At 38.1% G+C, this 23680-nt stretch overlaps 1 protein-coding gene across 4 annotated transcripts in view; it reads left to right on the forward strand.

Annotated features, from left to right (window-relative positions):
* Window positions 1-23680, forward strand: part of WDR7 (WD repeat domain 7) — a 202942-nt gene that overhangs the window by 6960 nt on the left and 172302 nt on the right. For 2 of the 4 annotated variants that reach the window (XM_072416511.1, XM_072416512.1), the window contains exons 2-14: window positions 3452-3619; window positions 4062-4168; window positions 4842-4920; window positions 5575-5749; window positions 7337-7413; window positions 7541-7660; window positions 9715-9860; window positions 10969-11071; window positions 11954-12082; window positions 15207-15348; window positions 16334-16582; window positions 17470-17690; window positions 20266-20461. In XM_072416511.1, the coding sequence (XP_072272612.1) occupies window positions 3461-3619; window positions 4062-4168; window positions 4842-4920; window positions 5575-5749; window positions 7337-7413; window positions 7541-7660; window positions 9715-9860; window positions 10969-11071; window positions 11954-12082; window positions 15207-15348; window positions 16334-16582; window positions 17470-17690; window positions 20266-20461 (1903 nt within the window). In that variant the 5' untranslated portion in view covers window positions 3452-3460. The remainder of the gene's footprint in view (window positions 1-3451; window positions 3620-4061; window positions 4169-4841; window positions 4921-5574; window positions 5750-7336; window positions 7414-7540; window positions 7661-9714; window positions 9861-10968; window positions 11072-11953; window positions 12083-15206; window positions 15349-16333; window positions 16583-17469; window positions 17691-20265; window positions 20462-23680) is intronic. The other 2 variants (XM_072416513.1, XM_072416514.1) reach the window with 1 other exon arrangement.

Consider the following 23680-nt stretch of genomic DNA (forward strand, 5'->3'; position numbering starts at 1 on the left):
GAGTGCTGCCATTGCTGACAGTCCTGCCGAGTGCTGCCATTGCTGACAGTCCTTCTGTTTTTATGAGCTGTTGTGTGTTGAGTCCAGCAGGAATTTATCGCCCCTTATCACCTGTGTTTTTGCTAAAATATTGTGTGCAGTTAAGTTTGAGTGTTTTGATTTGTGATAACCTCCCTGATGTGTTTGCTTACATTATACTGCAGAGTAAATGGAAGAACTCCCACTGTATATGAAGGGAAGTGAAATGGCATTCATTTTCTAAACTGTAACAGCCAAGAACTTTAGCTGGGCAGTAATCTTGACAGAAAGTATCTTACCTTCATAGCTTTTCTTTTTTTCATTTTTGTATTTCTGTCCCTTTAGTCCTGAGATTTACACAGGGGATGTGATTAACATTAACAAGTAACATTTACAAGTCTTGTCCCTCCCCCAGCCTGTGACTGGGCAGTGAAATAAGATGTAGCAGACTGATTCGTTTTTTTCTCTTTCACTTCACACAGCAGCAAACCCAACAGATTGGGTGCTTTGTACTGCTTCCTCCTAAACTTTAGGCCTTGTGCACACGTCAGATGATTGTTGGAGAATCTGACGTGTACAGTGGTTGCCCGATGTCATTCATGGATCCGTCCTTTGGATCTATGAACCACTGATGGTGAATGACCGCTGTACAAATGAGTGGAGAAGAGCACAGCAGCGTGCCGATCTCTCCACCCCTCCCCATCTCATAGAACACAATGGTGCTGTATGTACATGGCTTTCTTTTTTATTACTGTGTAATGTATCATTCACCCTTTTGTTGCCCACTATTATAATGATTATCCATCTCTTGTACAGTTTGTTAGGGGACCATATTTGTGTTTATTCCCCAACAGGCAACCCCACAACCAAACCTCATGCTTGTTTCTATAAATTTCAGGTAGGGCTATGTATTGACAAAATTCTGACAATATATTCTGACTGCTCATGGCCGAGGGGTTATGTCTTCATATAATGCAATATAAAAAAAAGGAATTTTAGGGAGCATATCATGGTATAAATTCTGCAAAAAAATGTCTTTCTACCTTCCCTGCCAGCCCCCCCCCCCCCCCCCCCCCACAATTCCATATAAATACAGATTGGTTCCAATATTGCAATACTAATACTTGAAAACAATGGATTTTCCCAGCCCCTTTTCAGTGTAAATATTCGGTTATCACTACCTGGCGAGCTGGTGATCACCACGCTGTTAATATTACAATGTAAAATCTGTACAGTATTCCTAAACATAATATCATAATACACCGCTGTAGTGATATCTTCTTACACCCCCATTTTCTGCTTCACCTAACTTGGTTATTGTCTATGTTTAACTAGCTCCTAATTTTAAACCAACATTTTTTTTAATTGGACTTCAGTGATTAATCTCGGCCTTCTTTAAATAAATGTTGCTGCTTCCTTATTAAATGAAGTGGATGCGGCCCCTTAGGGATCGGAGCCTGTGTGTGCGAGAATGCATTTCAGGGTAAGTCTGTCTGCTGATTAAAGGTGGAAGTGGTTTAATATCATAACATCACCCAGATGACTGTTTGACTCTTTTAATATTATATCGATCAATACTGTGAAATGTTATCTGCAGCAGGCAGCGTTTCACTTCAACCTAATAGATTGTTGTGTATTATGCCATCACTAACAGCCACTGAACAAGGAAATAGCCCGCGCTGAGTTAGATTTATTATTTTTTTTAATTCCATACTTGGGCCGTTGTCTTTGTTTAAGCATTTTACACTTTAGATTTTGTCTCCTTACATCTGGTAGCTTCTGCCATAATACTGAGCAGTGAAATGCTGCAGATGTTCAGTGCACTGGAGAAGAGAAATCCCCTGGAGGCACCGTGATACTGTAATGATTCTCTGTAGTATTGAGATTTCATTCTGTAGATATAAAAACAAGGAAGTTTTATTAGTATTGTAACTGGTGTGGGAAGCACAAGGGCTGCATGTGGTCTCCCCACTTGGATATCGGGCCTCAATTCTAGGAAATAAATACAGCAACCTCATGGCTGTGCAACGCAGGAGTTCTGTGTGATTCACAAGATTGGCTGTACATAATTACAAATCCATTAAAGAACAACCACAACTTTACAAATGAGGGAGGCACAATAGCTGCAGCTTTAAAAGGTACCTCTTCTGGTGGCCCACCCACATTGCCTGTGCATGTGTAAAAACATTCACCATGTATTGCCTGTAAGCTCTTCAAGGCAGGGTCCTCTCTTCCTCCTGTGTCACTGTCTGTATTCGTCTGTCATTTGCATATTTTTCATTCATTTTGTATATTTCATGTACAGCGCTGCTTAATATGTTGGCTCTATATATATATATATATCCTGTTTAATAATAATATTAGTAATATTATGGCTGATTTAAGCTATAATTCTGGTGCTGCCACAGTTAGCGCGATGGAAACTTTCATTCACAAAGCCACCCTGTGTTTTGTACTCCCCCACTTCTCCTTGGCCATACTTTGGTCTTTGGTCTTCTCGTCTATCTTTTAAAACCCTCATTATTCCCACCATTTCAAATCTTCCCTCCTATTGTGTGATACTTCCCCCACCTTCTAGATTGTAAGCTCCTCAGGGCAGGGTCCTCTCCTCCTCCTGTGTCACTGTCTGTATCTGTCTGTTATTTGCAACCCCTATTTAATGTACAGTGCTGTGTAATATGCTGGCGCCATATAAATCCAGTTTATTATTATTATTAATAATAATAATAATAATAATAATATTCGTCACTCACAGATGACAAGGCGCTCTGTGATTGGCTAAGGAGAGATGTTCATCAGTGAATGAGAACAGCCACTCTCACAGTCACAGGGTCAGATTAGAGTGAAGCTATATTATGCATCTGCAACCAAACAATTTTAAATATTCACAGCAGTGGGATATGATGATACCCGGTAAGTGAAAATGACCCTTCCTTTGAGAACTAGCAGCCAATTTAAACAGCTTGTTGCTCTCAATCTTGGTTGTTGGTGACATCTCTGATCCTTATTACCAATTGGAAAGCTTATGTATTGGTTCCTGATCATGTTATCGCTATGTCAACTATTGCTGTGATCACATATCTGCTGAAAGAACATTAGCCTGCAGATGGCACTGCAGCCCAAAAGTGACCATGTTCATTAAATTGATACTGAAGTTGTTAGGTACACTTACAATATTGAACAATTTTAGTAAAAATTGGGAAGAAAATAATATTTTGTGCCTAAATTAAACAGTATAAATTTTGAAATTGTGTTATATTAAAAACTTGTATGTTATTAAAAAACAAAACAATGTTGGCATGTAAATTGGTTGTTTTTATTATCAAGTTAGCTCGTTCTGGTTATTGTGCTATGGATATCTAGAAATAAATGATCTCTGACCTTTTAACTATATGTATTTAATTGCTATTTACCTTTAAATTTGTTTCTTTAGGGGTGAAAAATGACTGGAAACAGTCTGGTTCTTCCCATTGTCCTGTGGGGGCGTAAAGCTCCCACTCACTGTATATCTACCGTGCTGGTGATGGATGATTTGAGCACCATTATAACAGGATGCCATGATGGACAGATCTGCTTGTGGGACCTCTCCACAGAACTAGAAGTGAGTAGAATGATTAGACTTCAGGAACCAGCAGACTTTATTTGTAATATTGTGCATCCATTTTTCATATTTGTCTCATCTTATATTCATCTGATATTCTTTTTAAAATGCTAGTTACCAAGTTACCATGCTGACCCACTAGTGGGTTTCCATACTTTCTTGGACAAGTATGTAGACCATTAAAGTCAGAAATCTTTGATCTACATCTTTGTACTTTGTCTGTGATACAAAGTTTTAAAGCCAGAGGGTCAGCATTACAGCACTGACATTTATTACTGGGGTGGTCCTAAATGACAGCTTTCATATTCTTTTCTTTTTGGAAATACGTATAGTAAGATGGAAACTCCTGGGCCAGGGCCCACATACCTGACATGTCCGCTTGTATAAAAATAAAGTTGTTTTTTTTTTTTTTTTTTTTTATTTTTTTATTTTACTCATTTAGATCAATCCTAGGGCTCTTCTATTTGGACACACGGCCTCTATCACCTGCTTATCCAAAGCATCTGCCTCCAGTGACAGGCAATACATTGTCAGCGCATCGGAAAGTGGGTGAGTGTTCACATCACCATGAATCTCTGTTTGCTTATTGGCTTCTATGGTACCCTCATTAGATGTAGGAGCAGCAGTTGGGAGGGCTGAAGAGAGCCTTAAACTAGGTTCAACAAGGTCCTCGGAGGTGATAGCAGACTCCCTTGTGGTGTGTACCCTTTTTTTTAGCTTTTTCATGATTTTATTATAGCCTTTCTCAACATTTTTAATCTTGAGTAACCCATAAAATATTGTTCAGGTCTTGGAGAACCTTTGCTAAAATATATTATTTCACAGATGTCCCTCACATTAATGGAAAAAAAAAGTTGCTCCTACCCCGGTGCTCCAAAGTCAATCCTTATAGACAGGTAAAAAGATCTCTGGGGTCATGCTTGTAGCATTAGACTGTTAACTATGCAGGCACCATCAGATTGGAGTACAGCGCCAAATTAAAGCACACCTGGCAAACTTCTGAGGAACCCTAAGTTCCATGAAATCCTTGTTGAGAATGGCTGGTTTAATATATCTGACAGGCTTTAAACTGCTAGTTTTATTGTTATTCCCATGCTAAAACTGTGTTATAAGATTTTAACTAAGTTTGCGCTTATTCCTTCTGTCCGTGAAAAGTGAAATATGTTTTGTGTTACCCATCTGCTGTAGGAAACTCCTTTGGCTTAACTTCTTTCTGTTACAGTGAGATGTGTCTTTGGGATGTGAATGATGGAAGATGTGTGGAGTTTACCAAGCTGGCATGCACACACACTGGTATACAGGTTAGTGGAATATTCATATATGTAGCACGCCAAACCTGAAAATTCAGATTTTACTGTAGTTGCCTACTAAATATTTTATTTAATTTGGCTATTTGTTACAAGAGGTATATAGTTAGGAAATGTGAGCGACCTCTTCCTTTCCGACAGCTGTACACTTATTGTTGGCCAGGTGCAATTTTAACATTTCTGCTGTAACCCTATTTTTGTACCAGGAATTTTTTCCTTTTTCTTTTTTTAATCTGTGTAACAAAAAGGGTGAAGGGTTAATGCAGTGGTAAACAGGAAGCGATAATAACAATAAAAAAGAAAAACAAATTGTGAGGTTGCTTTAATTGATATCGTATACTGATCAAATGTCCCTCTTTCAAACTGCAGATGAATATAACAAGGTAACATTATTTCCTAGAATATTTTTTCTGTATTTTGTGTCTGAGTGGTGTTTTTATGCACTGCTCAGAAGGTCTGTTTTGTGACAACAACCACTGTAAGAGCTGCAGATTGATAGCAAATGCAGCAGGGGAAAACGACGCTACATATCACCTGCATACATTGATCAATTTTTTTTGAGGAGAACATAGTGCACTCATGTCAACAACTGGTTAATATATTCTGTTACTGACACATGTAGTCATGAAGTCTTTACCTTTCTGTCAGTTCTACCAGTTCTCAGCTGGGACTCAAAGAGAGGGAAGGTTACTTTGCCATGGCCATTACCCGGAAGTCCTCGTTGTGGACGCCAGCAGCCTAGATGTCCTTTACACACTGGTGTCAAAGATATCTCCAGACTGGATCAGTTCGATGAGCATCATCCGCTCCCATAGAACACAAGGTAATTGAATCCGGGTACATCTTGTTTGTATATTGTTCAAGGCTTTTTTTATTTTTTCTATACAAGCTGGAAGGAAATGGAGATTTGAAAAAATTATCAACTACAGAGTTGTGTCTAAAAGAAGAACTGTCTGTATTGCATTTTTTTTGTTAGTATAGTTTACATTAGGATTCTGAAAGAGAAATTCTTCCTGGTAGCAGATATGTGCAAAGTGTGGTAACCTCCAGCACAGGGGTTCCCAACAGGTGGATCGCAATCTACTGGTAGATCCTGAAGCCCTGCCTTTCAAAATAAACTCTACCGCGCACATTTTGACTTTTGATATTTTGAAAGTAGCCTGCAAGCCAAAAAAGTGTGAGCACCCATGCTCTAGCATTTCATCCTGTCTGTCACAAACCCAACTACAATACATCATAATTTGCATTAAAGCCTCAGGAATTGGTATATCTATAGCCCATCTCAAAGAATTTGATATGCCTGTGCAAGCATATGGAGGATTGTTTGGTGGTATAATAAATTATTATTTGGACAGAACCTTTTTCTTTTCTTTAGTCATGGGTTTTTAGAAGAAAGATAAACATAACCTCAATGTCCCCTTCACACAGCAGATTTCTTATGTGAATTATGTGAAAAAACACTAAACACAGTCCTTTCCCAACCTTTTTAACATGGTGGAATCCCTGAAAAAACTTTTAGGTTTTCGGAACCTTTTAGGTTTTCTGAAAACCTAAACGTTATTTTAGTGATTCCACCATGTTAGTGGTCCGCCGGTCCGAAAAGGATGGCGACCATTGGCCTAGACTGATGTGAGAGCCTCAAATTGCTAATTGCTCAAGTAATCCTAAGAAATAACAGCTTTCTTAGTGTGCCTGGTATACCTTCCATATTATACATTCTATACTGACTTAGTAGACTGAAAATGCAGAACACTATTTTTTCATTAGTATGAACAGATACTATTAAAAACAATGTTGCAAAATGCATGATGCATTATTTGTTTGCAGTGTATACAAGTCTGTTAAGGGGAAAGCTACAGGGTTATATTGAAGTGTATCATTTGACAGTTGTGTGTCTTTGTTAATGGGGGGGGGGTTACACCTTAGGTCCAGTTTTTTTGTGTTGTCTGTGTTCCTTTATTTTCTGCCCTTACCAGAAACTCGAACTTGCTGCTGCTGGTTTTGCTGTTTACAGCATTCGCCACTTAATTAAAAGTGAAGTGAAATCAAGCAATGTGGCACCTCCTCAAGGCATGGCTGCCTAAGAGGAAACTTTCCCTGTACTGCGAGTTTCAGTTTTACTTCCTGTTGTACCTTTTGCCATTCAATATTATTCAAATAATTAAGGAAAAAAAAATGTTGATTTAACCATTTCTCCTTGTACTCAAAACTCTGAGTGCTGAAGATGTACCATTCTTATTTGGGATCTGCTATTTAAATCTGAGATGAAAGGATTTTTAGTTTTCTGTGTTTTTATAGTCAAACTTTGGAAACCTGAACTATGGTCTGATCATTTTCATCATCATTTTTCATTGTCATAATTATGTGATTTATATGATTAATGAAGCTCTTATGCTTTATTATTCCACAGAAGATACAGTTGTGGCAGTGTCAGTGACAGGAATTCTCAAGGTGTGGATTATTACTGCAGAGGTTCACCGTATGCAGGTATGGAAAGTTTGAGCTCTGCCCTAGTATTTGGTAACATCCTTTATTGTCACATCATTCTAACTTATGATGAAAAGTGTCTTGTATCAGCCATTACTAATAAGCAATAAACACTTTATTTTTATAGGACACAGAGCCAGTGTTTGAAGAGGAATCTAAACCTATTTATTGTCAGAACTGCCAAAGCATTTCCATCTGCACATTCACTCAGAGATCTCTCCTGGTTGTTTGTGCAAAATACTGGAGGGTAAGCTCGTGTTTTGTCTCCATTTTAACTAGGGCAATTGTTGTTGCATTACTAGCAGTTTGCTTTGGATTGAATTTGTTTTGTTACTTTTTGTTCCAAGTAGCTACTTCAGAGAAGTTGCAGGAATGAGTTAGATAAATATCTTCAAATGAAGACTAAAGGAGCTTCTTGGATAATTGGGTGAAGCATTACAGCACAGACATGTGTGATTCATATTCCATTATACATAGGTTAAAGCCCCATTGCCCCATAAAAGCAACATGAAAAAGCTTTTTAAATTGTGCCTACAGATGATTTGTGTGAATATAACACAAATCACAAATAAATCAATAGATACAATATATGTGATGTGTACTGTGGGAAGTCAATACACCCTTCTGAGAATCTGACATTGTCCCCTTTAGCAGACTTAACACCTGACATCAATTTTCTAACAATATCCATGTTAAAAAAGGGATTGCCTGTGTCTGGATACCCAATGATAAATCATTTACGTAAAAAAAAATACCATTAAAACATTTCAAAGCTGCATAGACCCTGCAATTAATTTGATTAAGGTATTTCATCCATTCATTATGAAGAAAGCTTTCCAAGGAGGTCTTTCCTTATCATTGTATTATTCATATTTCCCAGCATCCTGAGCACTATAAGTATTAAGTACATATAAATGCAACATTCAAACCCAAATTTTCATTGTTCATTCCAACTAGTCATTCAAGGCTCTACTGGTACAATAGAACACAGTAATGGTTACAAGTTAATAAAAATGTCCCTAGTCATCAGATGTCTCTGTGGTCATATTGACTGACAAATTACAAAGTTGTAATGTAATAATTTGAACTCCCAGTATCACATTGTATCAATAAAAAGATTCTTAGAAAAGGCAAGTAGAACTAAATGGACTATATTGTTGTGTATATCTAAAAATGAATTCCAAACTTACTGTGTTCCAATTATCTATGACCTATCACAAATAAATCTTATATACCATTAACTGGTATATAATTATACACATGTACAGATAGCTCCATTGCCTGAAATAGCAATGATTTATTCAAGTCATGTGGCTCTATTTATAAAGCAGGGAATCTGACATTCATTCAAACATTTCCCTGGTGGGAATTTTCACAGTCTGTGTTTCAAAATCATTGTACCGTACGGCTGCTAGCTTATGGGCCAGTGTCGGGCAGTGTAACAACTACAACAGTGCAGTCAGGTCTGATGACTGAGTGCTTAGTTGTAACTTGTTACCAATAATTCATTGAACTCTAACAAGTGGTATGAACAATGAAGGATCGTGAATGTTTCAAGAATAATAATAGTGCTTCAGGTCCTGGATATCTTGTTCTGGTATGATCTGTGCTTTCAAACATTTTGTATTGGCATACACAAATGTTTGACTGTGACTATAAGGTTTGGAAACTCCTTCTTAGCCAGGTTTATAAATTTATTTTATTAAAGGTTTAATGTTTTTGTGGTGGATAAATTATAGAAGTATGTTTAAAAAATAACCGCTTTCCTTTACTGTCAAAGAATGCATGATCACCTTCCCCAGTGCACATAGCAAACTTCTTTGATAAACTAATCTAAACTAATCGCACCACAGGCCATGTGATGATCGTGTGTTTGCGATCATGAGGTTTTTTGCTACAAAGGCAATGCAACTGGTTAGCCAGAAGCAACACATTGCTTTCAGGAACCACTCTGCAACCCCACCACAACCACAACATATATGCAAACTCATGCATTAGGCTGAGCTGTTGTGAACATGATTTTCTTCAAGACTGAAGAGGCCACAAACTAATACAGTTTTGCTATATCAGCTCTTTTTATCCACTCAAGTGGTAGGAGCTACACTGAATTTGACAAGTTTCCTTGTTCGTTTTTTTTAAAAAAAATCTTTATTGAGCACTCTTAAAAATAATGCTACAAATGGTTCTTATGATTTCCATGTTTTGTTTTTTTTTTTGTTTTGTTTTTTTTTTTTATATCTGTCTGCAGAAAGACAAGAGTTTCTTTTAAGTACTTTTTAAATGTTTTACATTTTCCTGTAGGTGTTTGATGCTGGGGATTATTCTTTGTTGTGTTCTGTCCCAAGTGAAGATGGTCAGACATGGACTGGAGGGGATTTTATTTCAGCAGATCAAGTTATTATCTGGACTGAAGATGGACAAAGCTTTATTTACAAACTTCCAGCCAGGTGAGTTGGTCAGTTTCCTGACTAGCAAGATCTTCTTAATAGAATTGCTGAATTCCATGTCTTTTAGTGCTTTTTTGGTAGTAACACGTTGTATGGTGTTCAGAACAGGCAAATATAAAATAATAAAACCTTTTATTTTCGCGTAGATGCCAACTGCAGTTTTAAGACCCTTTTAGGGTTTTTCAGATACGATCCAACACAGAAGTTGAAATGCTTTAAAATAAATACCTACAGGTCAGAAAACAAACAGACATAATATAACACTCTGTTATAAAGCTTCAAACATATGAAGCCATTGTATATTAAAATTAAACATGTTAGTTCTGGGGCTTGTTGTATTGTAGTGCTCCAGCCCCTTCGCTGCGTCTGATCAAATATCATAACTGTTCGTGTTTTGAGATTGCATAGCCGATCTTTCTCAAATTTTGCAAACTACACTAATTATAAAGGTGTTTGGATTATAGATTAACTAAATGAATATTGGTATCAAAACCTATCTCCAATTTTAGTCATAACCATGTTGGTTTGAAAATATTAGGATCTGAGTAGGAACTTCTCGTTTGTTGTTTTCAAGCTGTCATTGGTGGGGAATAATAAATTGTACACAGGACATTGCTACAATGTCCTCCACCAAATCTTAAATCGAACACACACAGAATATGGCTTACCACCATCTTGGACCTCATTACTAGTTTCCTGGTTTGGTGACACAGAACAAGTTTTTAGGTCAGGAGCTTATCCTGGGTTTTCTGCTCTTTGTTGGTATCACATGAAAAATTTAGACCAGAAATGGCCAGACAGCTGGAAGATTTTAATGGTGCTCAGCAACGGTGGCATCCACATTTCTCTCTTGGTTAGGAATTGATTCATATTCAGATCTGCCCCACTCATCTGCACATCTGCTGGTGTCTGAAGCCTACATAAACGAAAAAAATGTGTTCACCAAACAGATTCCAGGTTTGTTTTTAAGCCTAAACTGCATATTTTAGGTATAATATTCACAGTTAGTTCTTGTGCTTTTTATACTACGGGCCGTGTGCTGTGATGTTTTCGGATGTTAACTTTTTTAAAGTTCACTTAAGGTGAAAATGTTTTCTATGTATTTTAGCTGTATTCCGGCCAGTGATTCATTCCGCATTGATGTTGGGAAAGCAGTAGAGAATTCCATTCCTCCTCTACTCTACAGCGTCATGCCGAAGGAGGACAAGAAGGTTTGTGTCTGTGTATTGAGAAGCACTGAGGCAACCCGATCAACAAACTTGTTATGGGTTCCATTTAGTGCTCTAAATTTTACCTATATTCCAGCCAATAATGTTTTGTGCATATACTGACAACATATGATATAATACTTGTTTCTTTGACAATAACAACATGTCATACTCCATCTGTGTGCCACCAGTTTCAAATATTACTGAACCTGTGCACAATTCCAGACCACCATTGTGTGGGATTTCTTCCCTTGCCCTGACAGCTATATGGTGCTAGTGGGTTACAATTTGCCTTTAAATCCACATGTATTAACCATGTTTGTACACAAAACCCACTTGTAGCACTGCATATTATTTAAACTGCAATATTGCAGCCAGATCTAGTCTAAATTTTTTGTAGTATAGTATTTGTGGTAGATCTTAAAAATCTAGCCATATTATGGTCTATTCTGGGTAAAGTGACCTGACGTTTTTAAAGACTCTCCTCCTATGACTGTTGCACATCTCTCCAGTGACCTCCCTTTCAGAAAGGGCACTGAAATACCCAGTTTTGAAGGTAAATGACCTCTTCCTCAATTATAATGTGACAGTGCTTGGATCTAGCAGGGGCTAATAGACCTGAGCGCTATCACATAGGAAAAGAACACTTTCTGCTCTGTATGTTTTAGTACTGGGTTGATGTAGAGCAAGGAGCAGTGAGTGGCCAAATGGAGAAGTGAGTAACATTAAGTTGAAAGGATTTTACAAAGTCGCTATCACTTTGACCTGAATGCAAGGAGTGCTAAGTAGTATTGGCATATATATTGACCATAAGTATGAGCACTTTTTAGGGATTTTGGTCTTTCATTATAAAAGTGTTTTAAGTATTAATTTGCGATATGACAGGAACTGGAGAGGTTTGACGTTGAAGCTGCAGTCCAGGTTCCAGCATGTGAGCACCTATCAGATCAAGCAAAAGTCTTAGAGCTGTATACCCCACGGTCTCTGCTTCACATCTATACCCCTGAATCCATAGTAAGAGTGTGATCCTGTGTAATATTTCCTTTGTGTGTTCACTGGGTAATACAGCATGGTGTGAAATGTGGGGCTTTCTTGTACTGCATGTCCATCACCACTGTCCATTTCCTCTCCTCACTGTTGTACTTGTACTGTGCATGGTATTGAATTGTTGGCCAGAGCATCCATAGTTCACGTTAGTATATGGTAAAGGGGAAGGCATAGCACATTTCTGCTAAGCACATACTTTGTCATCAGATTTTTTTTCTTAAAACTAATCCTGAAATTAATTTTATTTTTAATGCTTTTTATTTAAAAAATAATTTGTACATTGGACACCAGAGGGAGCTCTGTGATTGATTTGAATGATTCATTTTGCTTAAAAGTTGGTATATCAGCTACATGGGGAGTGTATTGTTTTCTCCCATACATTTTTGTGAAAAGGAACAGTAAAGCGTTTACAGATATAAAAATATTCTATGTAATTATAATTTAAATTACATTATTTTTTCTTTTATTAATAATAATAAACAGGATTTATATAGCTCAAACATGTTAAGCATTGCTGTACATTAAATAGGAATTGCTAATGAGAAACAGATAGTGATACAGGAAAAGGAGAGGACCCTGCCCCGAAGAGCTTACAGTCTAGGAGGTGGGGGAAGTATCACACAATAGGAGGGGAAATATGTAGTGGTAGAAAGTAGTGAGGGTTTTAGGAAACATAAGAAGATGGGTAGGAAAGTTTAAAAAAAAAATAGGTAAGTCAAGTACAGCTATGGCTAAATTTGTAAACGTTTTTGAAGTAAAAGTTTTTTCTTTTTTATTGCACTTTGTGTCTCTGGAGATTTCTCCTTATTTCTTGTCCCTGTAACAACCCAGAAAGTTAAAATGTAACTTTTTTTGTTTTAATCCTTCCCTACACTGTTAAAATGTTTAAAAAATGGAGTGTTGGTTTTCACAATATTTAATCATGTTTACCAATGTGACTTTGTAGGTTTGAGTGAATAGTTTTGATCTGTTGAGTAACTACAACCTCACAATCCTGTAACCTGTTTTATATAATACATTTTTGTGATTTTTAATTAAAAATAATATGTAAGGGGCCTATGAACATGAGCTTCTAGAACTGCTTTCTGTATATAAAAAACAAAGAAGATTGAAAAGCCATGTAGGTATAGAAGTCTGTAAACTGGGGGTCAAATGCTCCAGTGAAGAACTCTTATGAAACTCCAAGCACCTCAAACTGATCTGTAATATTTGAAATGCTAGATTAGGCCAATGACTTTGGCCTAAAAATAAATGTTTAATAGTCATATTTCACCATTACGTTGTCGCTGCCCCGCAGAGATTTGTTTCCGTTCAGCGGTAGTTTTGTTTGCTTATATTAAAGCTGCTTGGAGCAGCTTTAGTCTGATCAGCTGTATCTTCTGAGGCTCATCCTAACCGTGCATCCATTATCTAGGTGGGCTTTCTGCCCGGCCTCCTACCATTCTTGTTGCTGGGTGACAAATGCTCCCCATTGATTAATCATTTCACTTGTACATTCCAACACCAGGTAGCAGCAGTTACCGGCAGGCAATTTTGGCTTCCAGTCTGAGATGAAATTGCGTAATTATCCCAACCCCACCTGCTCTGTTTTGGGATTGCTTCATTTTAACAACCTACAGTTATCTGTTTTCACAGAGAGCGTTACTTCATTATTTCCAGACCCATGTTGTCTTTCAAGATTTTGATGTGATGGTTTGCAAATTTATGCAATCATCATATTGTTCCTAAGCAAAATCTTATGAGAAATACCTGATGAGTGTGAATAGAATAGTAGTCCTGGGCCGTATGCATGCTGCAGTATAGCACCCCTAAGATATATAGTGATTTTTGTGACTTATGTTCCAGAGGGTTAAATGACATCTGTGTAGGCCGTGTTCATCTGTAAAATTCAGTGTTGCTGACGTTGTTAAAGTAAATCTAAGCATAAGAACAAAAGTGCAGTATATTGTAATTTACCAGTCCTTAGATGTGGTGGCTGCATTTGTTTTCTTTCTTAGGCTGTGTTTTGTTGAAGTGTCGAAAATACTTGTTGATTCTGAAATCTAGTGTCTATGCACTTCCTGTGTACTGAACGGAAATCTCAAACAATTGGCTTTCCATACTACCTTCCCTATATAATAGAGATTAGAAGGGGTACAAATGTTCTTTCTAAATCTGGAGAGCAAATAGCTGTCTAGGGTGGCAATTCTGCTTCTCCATAGGTACAGGGCAGTGAGCCAGTTTAGGGTATACATTTTTTCCTATCAGCATTGCCAGTGCCCAAGACATCTTTTCAGCATCTTTTTTTTTTTTTTTTTTCCTTCTGAGTCTGGTCAATCAAGACTCTTCATTTGCAGCTGTCTGACCATTAGCTTTGATCTAAATGTCTCATCCTGACCCTGCTGGATGTATAGGCAGTGTACGCAACCTGTTTTGGTACTAGATAGCCCTGGAGTGCTTTCCAAATAAAGAGCTGATGGCATTGCCTCTGTGCCTACCCCGTCTGAAGACTTGTTTAAGTTAGTAGGGTTATTGCCAGAAATATAAGCCCTACCTCATCTAGGTCAATGAAAGCCTATTTCAATTTTTGTTACTCTACAATTCATGGTGAAAGGTGCTAATGGACTGTGTGCTGACATGTATTCACCTATTTGGGTCAGTGTCTTGTGAACTCCTAGCTCTTGTTGTTCAGCCATTCAGTGTTAACAATCTTTGCTGCCTTGTCCTTTTCACGTAACTCTATAATCTCGGTCATCCAAATCTCATCTGCTTCCAAGGTTGTGAGTACTAATTAGGTAATCTCCAAATACATGGGTAGATTTGGGTACCAAAGACCTTCTCCCACAACGGGAATGAAGAAACACCTTACTGCAGCTTAGAAGAAGCTCGGCTTGCGGGTCAAGTGCACTTGTGAAGTAACTTGGAATATGGCAACTAATCTCAAATGCACAAACAGGATCTATTTTGCATATGAATATGGAGAAGTTATACTCCTCAGAGATGGCTAAAAAGGATTAAGCATGTACATTTTCCAATGTTTGTTTTTTATTTTTTTATTTTTTTCTACCTAGCATTATTACTTTAAAGCGAGGATACTCTGTATGTTTTGTAGGTACTAATCTGCCCGCCAGTGACCAGGTTTTTCTATGGACGTAGAGAATCCTTTCATAAGCTTCTAATCCAGGGGGACTCCTCTGGAAGACTCAGTATCTGGAGTGTACCTGATGAACTCAATGAACAGGAAAACATGGAAGGTAAAACCTGTCTGGATGTTATATTTATTTTCACAGTTGTTTCAAGGTGTTTATGCTTCAACAGGACAACCTGCCCAACCTGAAAGGTCTGGTTTGTTCTTGTAGGCAGCTACAAATCCCAGACATTGGCTTGTGGTAGTGGCTAAATACAGTGGATAAAAAAAAAATTGTGATGTAAAAAAATGAAACCAAAACTTTTTCTACCTTTTTAATGTGACCTATAACCTGTACAATGCAACTGTAAAACAAACAAATCTGTTAAGGGAGAAAATCCAAAAGATAAAAAATGTACAGTAAGCTGGTGTAAAAGTGTGCACACCCCTTAACTAATACTTTGTTGAAGCACCAGCTGTTTAATTCCAGCATTCAGTCTTTTTCGGTAGCAGTCTATCAGCATAGCTCATCTTGACTTGGCAATCAACTGAAGAAAAGCAACCGCCAAGCAGAATACTACCGCTGTGCTTCACTGAGGGGATAGTATTCATTTGGGAATATGGAAGGGTTACAAGATGGGAGCCTTTTCTTATGGGGAAAGACATGCAGGCTCCGCTAAAAACAGACATGGCCCATAAATTTGATATATGTTTGATAAGTTTGACATGATAAAACTGGAATGGCCTGCACAGTAGTCAGACATAGTCAGATCTTTTTGCCTAGCATCTTTGGCTGATCTCACAAATACTTAGAGCTACAGCCTCCTCCCTTTTGGTAGGTTGCCTAGGCCTCTGCTGTGTGCTGTACTTCGTTTCATTGGCCGTATAAGTTACCTTTGTGACCAGTGCAGGGGGATGCAAACTTCTGATCCCCACTTGAACAGAGTGAAGATCAATGGACCTAGCAGTGGGACAGGTGAGTCCTTCTTCTTTTGCAAGTTGTGTTTGTTTACATTCATTTTTTGTACAGCCTTTTAAACTTTCCTACTTTTATATCAACCAGTGCTTTAGGTGAACTAAATAAATTTAATTTATACAAATATTTGTTACAGGGTTAAAAATTACAACAACAACATCCCTTCAAGAGGCATTTGACAAGCTAACTCCTCGTCCTGCTGGAATAATTGACCAGCTTAGTGTGATGCCAAACGCCACCGAACCACTGAAAGTGACCGCCAGTGTCTACATCCCATCCCATGGTCGCCTGGTGTGTGGTCGGGAAGATGGGAGTATAGTCATTGTCCCAGCCACACAGACTGCCATAGTCCAGCTGCTTCAGGGAGAGCATATGCTACGAAGAGGTATAAGAGCATTTTTATTGTTGCTGTATAGTATCTGAAAGTCATCATTTCTGGTGAATACATACTTCCTTTTTTTTAATTTTTTTTTTATGCCAATAGCTTGTCTAAGGAGAATGCTCTCTTAGGCAGTTGTCACCAGAACAAGTGTCCTTATTGGAAGACAGCCCCCTTTTTTTATGGGGACAAAAAAAAAAACTTGCTTGCTACATTTTTGATGCACCATCACGGTATAATGGTACTGGCTGTGTGCATGGGTCCTTTAACAAAAAGGTAGTTCATTATTTATCTGTGATAAGTATGGCTATCTCTTAGTAGGTCATTGAAAATTGAAACAAAAAGGGAGGGGGGGGGGGGGGGGGGTTGAAGAAACACCTTAAAAAAGCTTGCATAGTGGAGATGGTAAAACACTCTTAAATGTTGCATGTAGCTTCAGTCATTGTTGCATGTAGTGTTTTTACAAGAAAAAAGTGATACTTCTTAAAGTCTCTTGCAAAAACTTCTAATGTGTACTATAGCTTTAGCTGTGCTCTCCTCACACTAGTGAATCGCTGCCTCTGTGGGAATGCTACATGTAGCAGCTCCATATCCTAGATCAATAGAGAATGAATAGGGTCGGCAGTGAGCAGTTCAGAATTCTTTGCTGTTAAATCAGCAAGCGTTTTTTTTTAAGAACCAGCCAAGCAGTGCAAGTGGCATTTTTCTCTACAATTTTCCCTGGTGTGGGTCCTGCAGGCAAAAATCCATGAAGAATATATAATTTTATTTTGTGCATGAGTTTATGTCTTTGATTATTTATGAATTATGAATTTTGTTTTATTATGAATTTGTGATTATTTTTCTATTTGGCCTAATAAAGCATTAACATATCCTTAATTATGGTTTACCAGGCTGGCCTCCACACAGAACATTGCGTGGACACAGAAACAAGGTTACCTGCTTACTGTATCCTCATCAAGTGTCCTCTCGCTATGACCAGCGCTATCTGATTTCTGGGGGAGTGGACTTCTCAGTGATTGTGTGGGACATCTTCTCTGGCGAGATGAAACATATCTTCTGTGTGCACGGTGGGGAAATTACCCAATTGCTTGTTCCACCAGACAGCTGCAGTGTAAGTATCCCTTCACTGAACACTGTACTGTATGATAGCAACATTGTTTTACCGAAGTCTGGTGCATGCACACCATTGTGAGCTCCTAATCATGTCTTTTATCAGGATTTGGAATAAGTCTTTCCTCCTCTTTCCAACAGAACCATCCATACAGAACCTTTATCTCTCACTAAGGGTGGTTCTTAGATTCCAAATGAGAATTCAAATACTTTTTACTAGTTGCATTTAACATGCAAGTAATTTGTATTAGTCAAGTGCATCCAGTATTAGTTGAACCTCTGCTTTTTTGCATGCAGGTTTACTTTAATGCCCACCCTTCAGAGCACACATGAATTTTCTAACAATCTAATAAATCCATTACCACATATATTTTCCTGCATGCAGATTTCCATCTTTTTCTTTATGTACTACTTCTATGTCTTTAGTAAATGTGGTAAATGTTTCTGTTCTTTGTTTTTTTTCCCCTTTGATTTTTCTTTTCCTTTTCTCAACTATGTGCCTCCAAATGTTTAATTGGAGCAGATACACTTCCAGTTTGCAGATAACCAGACACTCACTGGCTGTCTTACACATGCCCCCCAAATTCAAGTGGTATTAATTATTGCTTCTGTATCCTATGTGATCCAAAGCCACTTCTTTGGACAGTTTTATTTGGATTTTCTATTATTGCACCCCCCTCCCCCCACTTCCCCACTGAATTTTACTCAGGAACTGCAGCATACACTGTTTACTTTACACTGATCAGCTAGTACAGTAAAACCATTGACTGGTAAAGATATTCACATTATATTGGCATGTATATAGTAAGTTCTTGAAGTTGATATTGGCAAGTAGGAATCATCCCTGAAATAGCGGGTCCTTCATGATGTACCTCCTATATGGTGGTTAGTAAAAATTACCAAAAAAAGCTGGTCTAATGGCAATTATCTCAAAGTTGCCCAAAGATTATTATGCCTGTGTGTGGGGGGGATTTGGGGGGGCAATGGTGTTATTCATATGACTGAGGGCTGAATTGTGGGTAAAGTTAAGTACAATTGAGTTAAAGAAACGTATTTAAAAAAAAAAACAAAACACCTGGGACAGGGTAGAGGTAAACAAGTTCCATTTAATAACACCCAAAGATAAACCCAGCTAAATATCCTAATATGAACACAACCTTCTCAGCTCCACGATGCCCAGCCTTTTTTTATCATCTTGTATCTCGTCCATTAATTAGTGGCAAACCACTGCTATCTCTTCTGCATATCCATCATCAAAACCACAACCCAGGATAATGCAGTCAGCAGGATTTTTATTTGATTATCTCAATTATTGCCTGTTATGAAGACAAAAAAAATAATTACCCTAAATACCATCTCATTAAGAATAAAAGCTTTAGTTAATTCCTTATTATAGACAGCAGTGCGTCGGAAGCGGAGTCTGTACACTGCATGTCACTTGTTTCATTATTGTATCATGTTAATAAAGAAATATACGACATGCAGAGTTTGCAAATGGCATTTTTCACTTCATAATCTGTTTGACCAAGTTCTACATAATGACGAGTAATGGAGTTTGGGAGGTAGTGTCCCCCTCTCTTCCAGTAAGAATTCTAAAAAAGACAAATAATCTGAATTTATGAATTACAATGCTTAATTATTTTGAGCCGAGATCAATAAATTAAATTTACTAAGCTGCAATTTTTACATGGATGAGTAATATACATTTTGCATTATTTTCCCACTTTATACTCTCAAGGGAATGTATAATCATATAAAGATTAATCAACATCAGGGTTTAACAGTTTAATCTGCTTATATTTTGCCTTTTCTGGTTTTTTGCATCCCCATTTCATTAGCATGCTGAAAACTTTCGGTTTCCATTGCATACATTTAAAGTACCAAGAGATGATATCACTGGGTCTTTGTTCCTCTGTGCTTTGATAGGTGGATGACCGTCTAGAAAAGTAGGTGCTTCTGGGCTGGCTACCTTTGCACACAGACTACCCTAGGCTCAACGTCACATATGGCTTTTGCCTTTTATGATTATAAGAACTGAAATCTAAATAATATGAAGGGCAGGCTAGGGGTGAAGGGCTACATTTTGCTTGAAGCCCTCCAACTGTGTAAGACTAAAATTAAGGCTGGAGTTGAGCTTTCATTGTAAAGTTTGCAAACTGATGATACAACTCTGCAGGATTGAAATTCAGGCTGGAGTTCAACTTTATTTTAAAACATTTTAAACCGAAAAGAGAGAGACATTGATGGATAGAAAGCTAGATGGATATCCCCAAAACACTATGGGTTAGCTAAGGACAGAACAACAGTAATCTTTCTTGGCTGGTAGTATGTAAGACAACGTACTCAAGCATTTATGTCTAAATAAACTCACGGTGTTAAAGCCACAGGTTCTGCATTGCAGCCATGCAACTAATAATAGCAGGACAAAGTCATCACTGACCTTCTACATATTTTCTGTAGTCACAGGTTCTTTTTAAGCTTCTGGTCTATAAATTCAGGTATTGTTGCTATTTCAGTAATAAAACCTTCCTAAGGGTGTTTTTCAAAAACATTTGCTTTGTCCTTTTGTTCTTTAGACACGAGTCCAGCACTGCATTTGTTCGGTTGCCAGTGATCACTCTGTTGGCCTCTTAAGCCTCCGAGAAAGAAAATGCATAATGCTGGCTTCTCGCCATCTCTTTCCCATCCAAGTCATCAAGTGGAGACCATCGGACGATTATCTGGTGGTTGGCTGTTCAGATGGCTCTGTCTACGTCTGGCAGATGGATACCGGTAAGATCTCTTTCACTAAGGATACCTGCTCTGTTTATTAGACTTACTGTAACAGAATAACCTCCGCTGCCAAAGACTATGTTGAATGCAGACGCTTCTTTGACCAATGGCCTTGGGGGGGTCTTTTTTGGGTTGCTATTGAGGAATATATTTGAAGTGACTTTCCTCAAGTATCCCTTTAACCTCTCTGGCTGTCTAATTATGTCAGTATTTTTATGCCAAAAGCGGAAATTTATTTTACATTGTAGGCCTATAATTCTGAGGCATAACTCACCGAAACGTGTCCAATATTTAATAATAAACTTTAAATAAAAAAAAACAAAAATCTGTTAAAACAAGGGCGCATAAAAATACTGAAACCTGCAATATAACTGTACAGTAGCATTTATATTATATAATTATATAATATAATTATTACTTTGTATTGGATTGAATACAGTTATTTTGTATTGAATCCAAATCCCAAATAATTTGAATTTCCTGCTGCGCTTCCCGTACGCGCCTTACGCATGCACCGACGTCACCGGGGAACTCCTGGGGAACGTAAGCGTACTCACCGACGAAAGATCAGAATAAGAGGACACAGCCCGAGGATAGAATACGGCGGTCAGGACGCCGGAGGATGTTGATGGAACCAGGTAAGTGGCTTTTTTTAATGTTTTTAGCTACCCCGAGTGTGGCTCGGGGTTACCGCTTTCAGCATGTTTTTTTTTACCCCGAGCCACACTCTGGATTACTGCCAGGGAGGTTAAACTGCAAAACAAAATCCCTGTAAGTGTTTAGATATAACGGAGATATCAACACAGCCTATGTCTAGTAGATAATATAAATTGCTTTAAAAATCTGTATAGCTCCGATCCGTTCATTGAAAAAGAAAGAAACCAAAAAGCTTTTGTTGTTGAAAAGAGGCTTTTAGGATTTTTTTTCTTTAATAATGTAACTATCTTAGCATTTATGTGTGAAAGAAAAAAAAAACGTAAGTGTTTTTTTTTTCCTTTAAGCTCCTTTTGAAATTGCATGTTAAGTCCATACATATTTCTCTAACTGGGTATATCTCCTCTGGCCCACCAGCCCAGACCTAATACTTTTTCTATCTTAGTTCAGCATTTAAAGAAGTGGCAGAAAAAAAAGGTGGGAACTTAATTATCCCTTTTCAGACCCAGTCATTGGCAAAGAAAAAAATTCCTTCAGAGCATCGGTATTGCTGTTTATTACCTACGTCTAGTGCCGGGGAAGAGACTTGGCAGGGTTGCCTATGCATTATGTATAATACAGTAGAGAACATAGATCGGCAACTAGGCATGCACAATTTTTACCTTGCAGTTTTATGATATTTTCATTAGTTGTGCTTTAGAGTAAATAAATACATCACTGTATATAGGGTACAGTGTTACATATTATTGTTCAGGCACACAGAATAGAATGTGTGAAGTTATTTGGCCTTGACTAGTCTGCGCGGTGCTTCTGATCTATTGCAGATGTTCAGGTTATACAATATGAGCTTATCTTCTCCAATATCTTTTATTGAACAGGGATGCTCAGGTCTTGGATGGCCCCCATCATGGATCAATTTCTGAGAAAGAAAAGCTGTGATTTGATATAGGATATATTCAATCCTCTCTATACTACTAACTCTCAAGATATTACCTATGACTTAACTGGCCTTAGGCAGTTTTTCTAGTTAATGCCTCAAGCCAATGACATTTAAGACCTAATTGACAAAAAGGGAAGGCAGAGCCACTGGGAAATGGGTAAAGTTCAAATAGCGGTTAAAATTGAGATGTGTACGTTCTTGCTGTTGTGCTAATATAGTATAGTTTGTGTGTGGACCATGTGGCAGATTTCATTTGACTTGGAAAATTATAAATGTATTTTTTATGTATATATGGTTGCGATTTTGTAGTACACTGAACATTTTCACGATCTATACTGGAGTTGATTATCTGACATACTTAACCTATTCATGGTTCTGGGGGTCCGGTGATATCTGCATGTTCTGTCCTTGTTTGACAGGTGTGTACTGTGAGAAATATTTAGGCTGGGACTGCTGGCTTCCCAATAAACTGCTAGAGGCCTGGCTGTCCTGCTGATCCAGTGACTCCCAATACTTTGAGTCACTGCCCCTGATTCATCAATGAAATCCGCGCTCGCTGGAAGCGCGAAAGTCATTTAAACAGCGCAAACATTTTTTTTAGGGCTATGGGTAATGTGTGTGCCATTAGAAAGAATGATTTTTTTTAGGGGAACAGTGACTTTTAATGCAAGATCGCCAGTAAAAAGCTGTCGGATAAGCGCGGCTCCGTGCGCGAGCTTTTTTCCGTTGCTGAATAGCGCGACCGCGTACGATTCAGGATCGCTAATACGAATGCGCGACCGATAATCCGATTCTGCTTGATGAATCAGGGGCACTGTCTTAGAACAAAAGGGCAGACCAGGAAGCCTTTGTAAAGGCAAGGTAAAGAACAGGTCTAGGGAATGCTGGACAAAAAACACAAATTTGCACATTTTAACATCAACACATTTATACAAAAATGCCCAATTGCTCTACTCTATTTGTGAAACACAAATACCCAAAAAAATGGTAATCATTAGTTTCCCTTAGACATGTATCCCCAAAAAGTGGCACCCCACAAAATCAATTTGCTGTGTAAAACCTATGCAGTAAATATAATAGGGGCAAAACACAAAGGCAAGTAAAGTTACTTTCCTGCACATTCAGGCAAGCCCTGTGCTAACTGGTGGGGTTAACAGGATGGCAGGACTCGCCTGAAGTGTTTAGATGGCTGGTGCATACACAGAGAGCCAACCAATGCAGGGATTGCTGTAAGTAGCACTCTCAATGTTAAATCAAAGGATAGGATCATAGTCCCAGGGCAAAATAGATTTTACTATTCTAGAGAATGGGGAAAAAAAGGTGACTGCAATCATCACTCATAACCTCATCACACACAGGGATACAGGACTTCTCTAGAGCTGCCCCAACTCTCTGGAATGGTCTTCCTCGTCCTATTCGGCTTGCTCCCACTTTCTGCTCATATAAAAGAGCACTCAAAACCCATTTATTCAAACTTGCCTACCCAACGTCTTCTGTCTTTTGAAACCATCACTAATTCCCACCACTACATATCCCCCTCCTATTGTGTGTAAATTCCCCCACCTACTAGATTGTAAGCTCTTTGGGGCAGGGTCCTCTCCTCCTGTGTCACTGTCTGTATTAGT

The sequence above is a fragment of the Pyxicephalus adspersus genome, chromosome 6, assembly GCF_032062135.1.
Source record: "Pyxicephalus adspersus chromosome 6, UCB_Pads_2.0, whole genome shotgun sequence".
Taxonomy (NCBI): domain Eukaryota; kingdom Metazoa; phylum Chordata; class Amphibia; order Anura; family Pyxicephalidae; genus Pyxicephalus; species Pyxicephalus adspersus.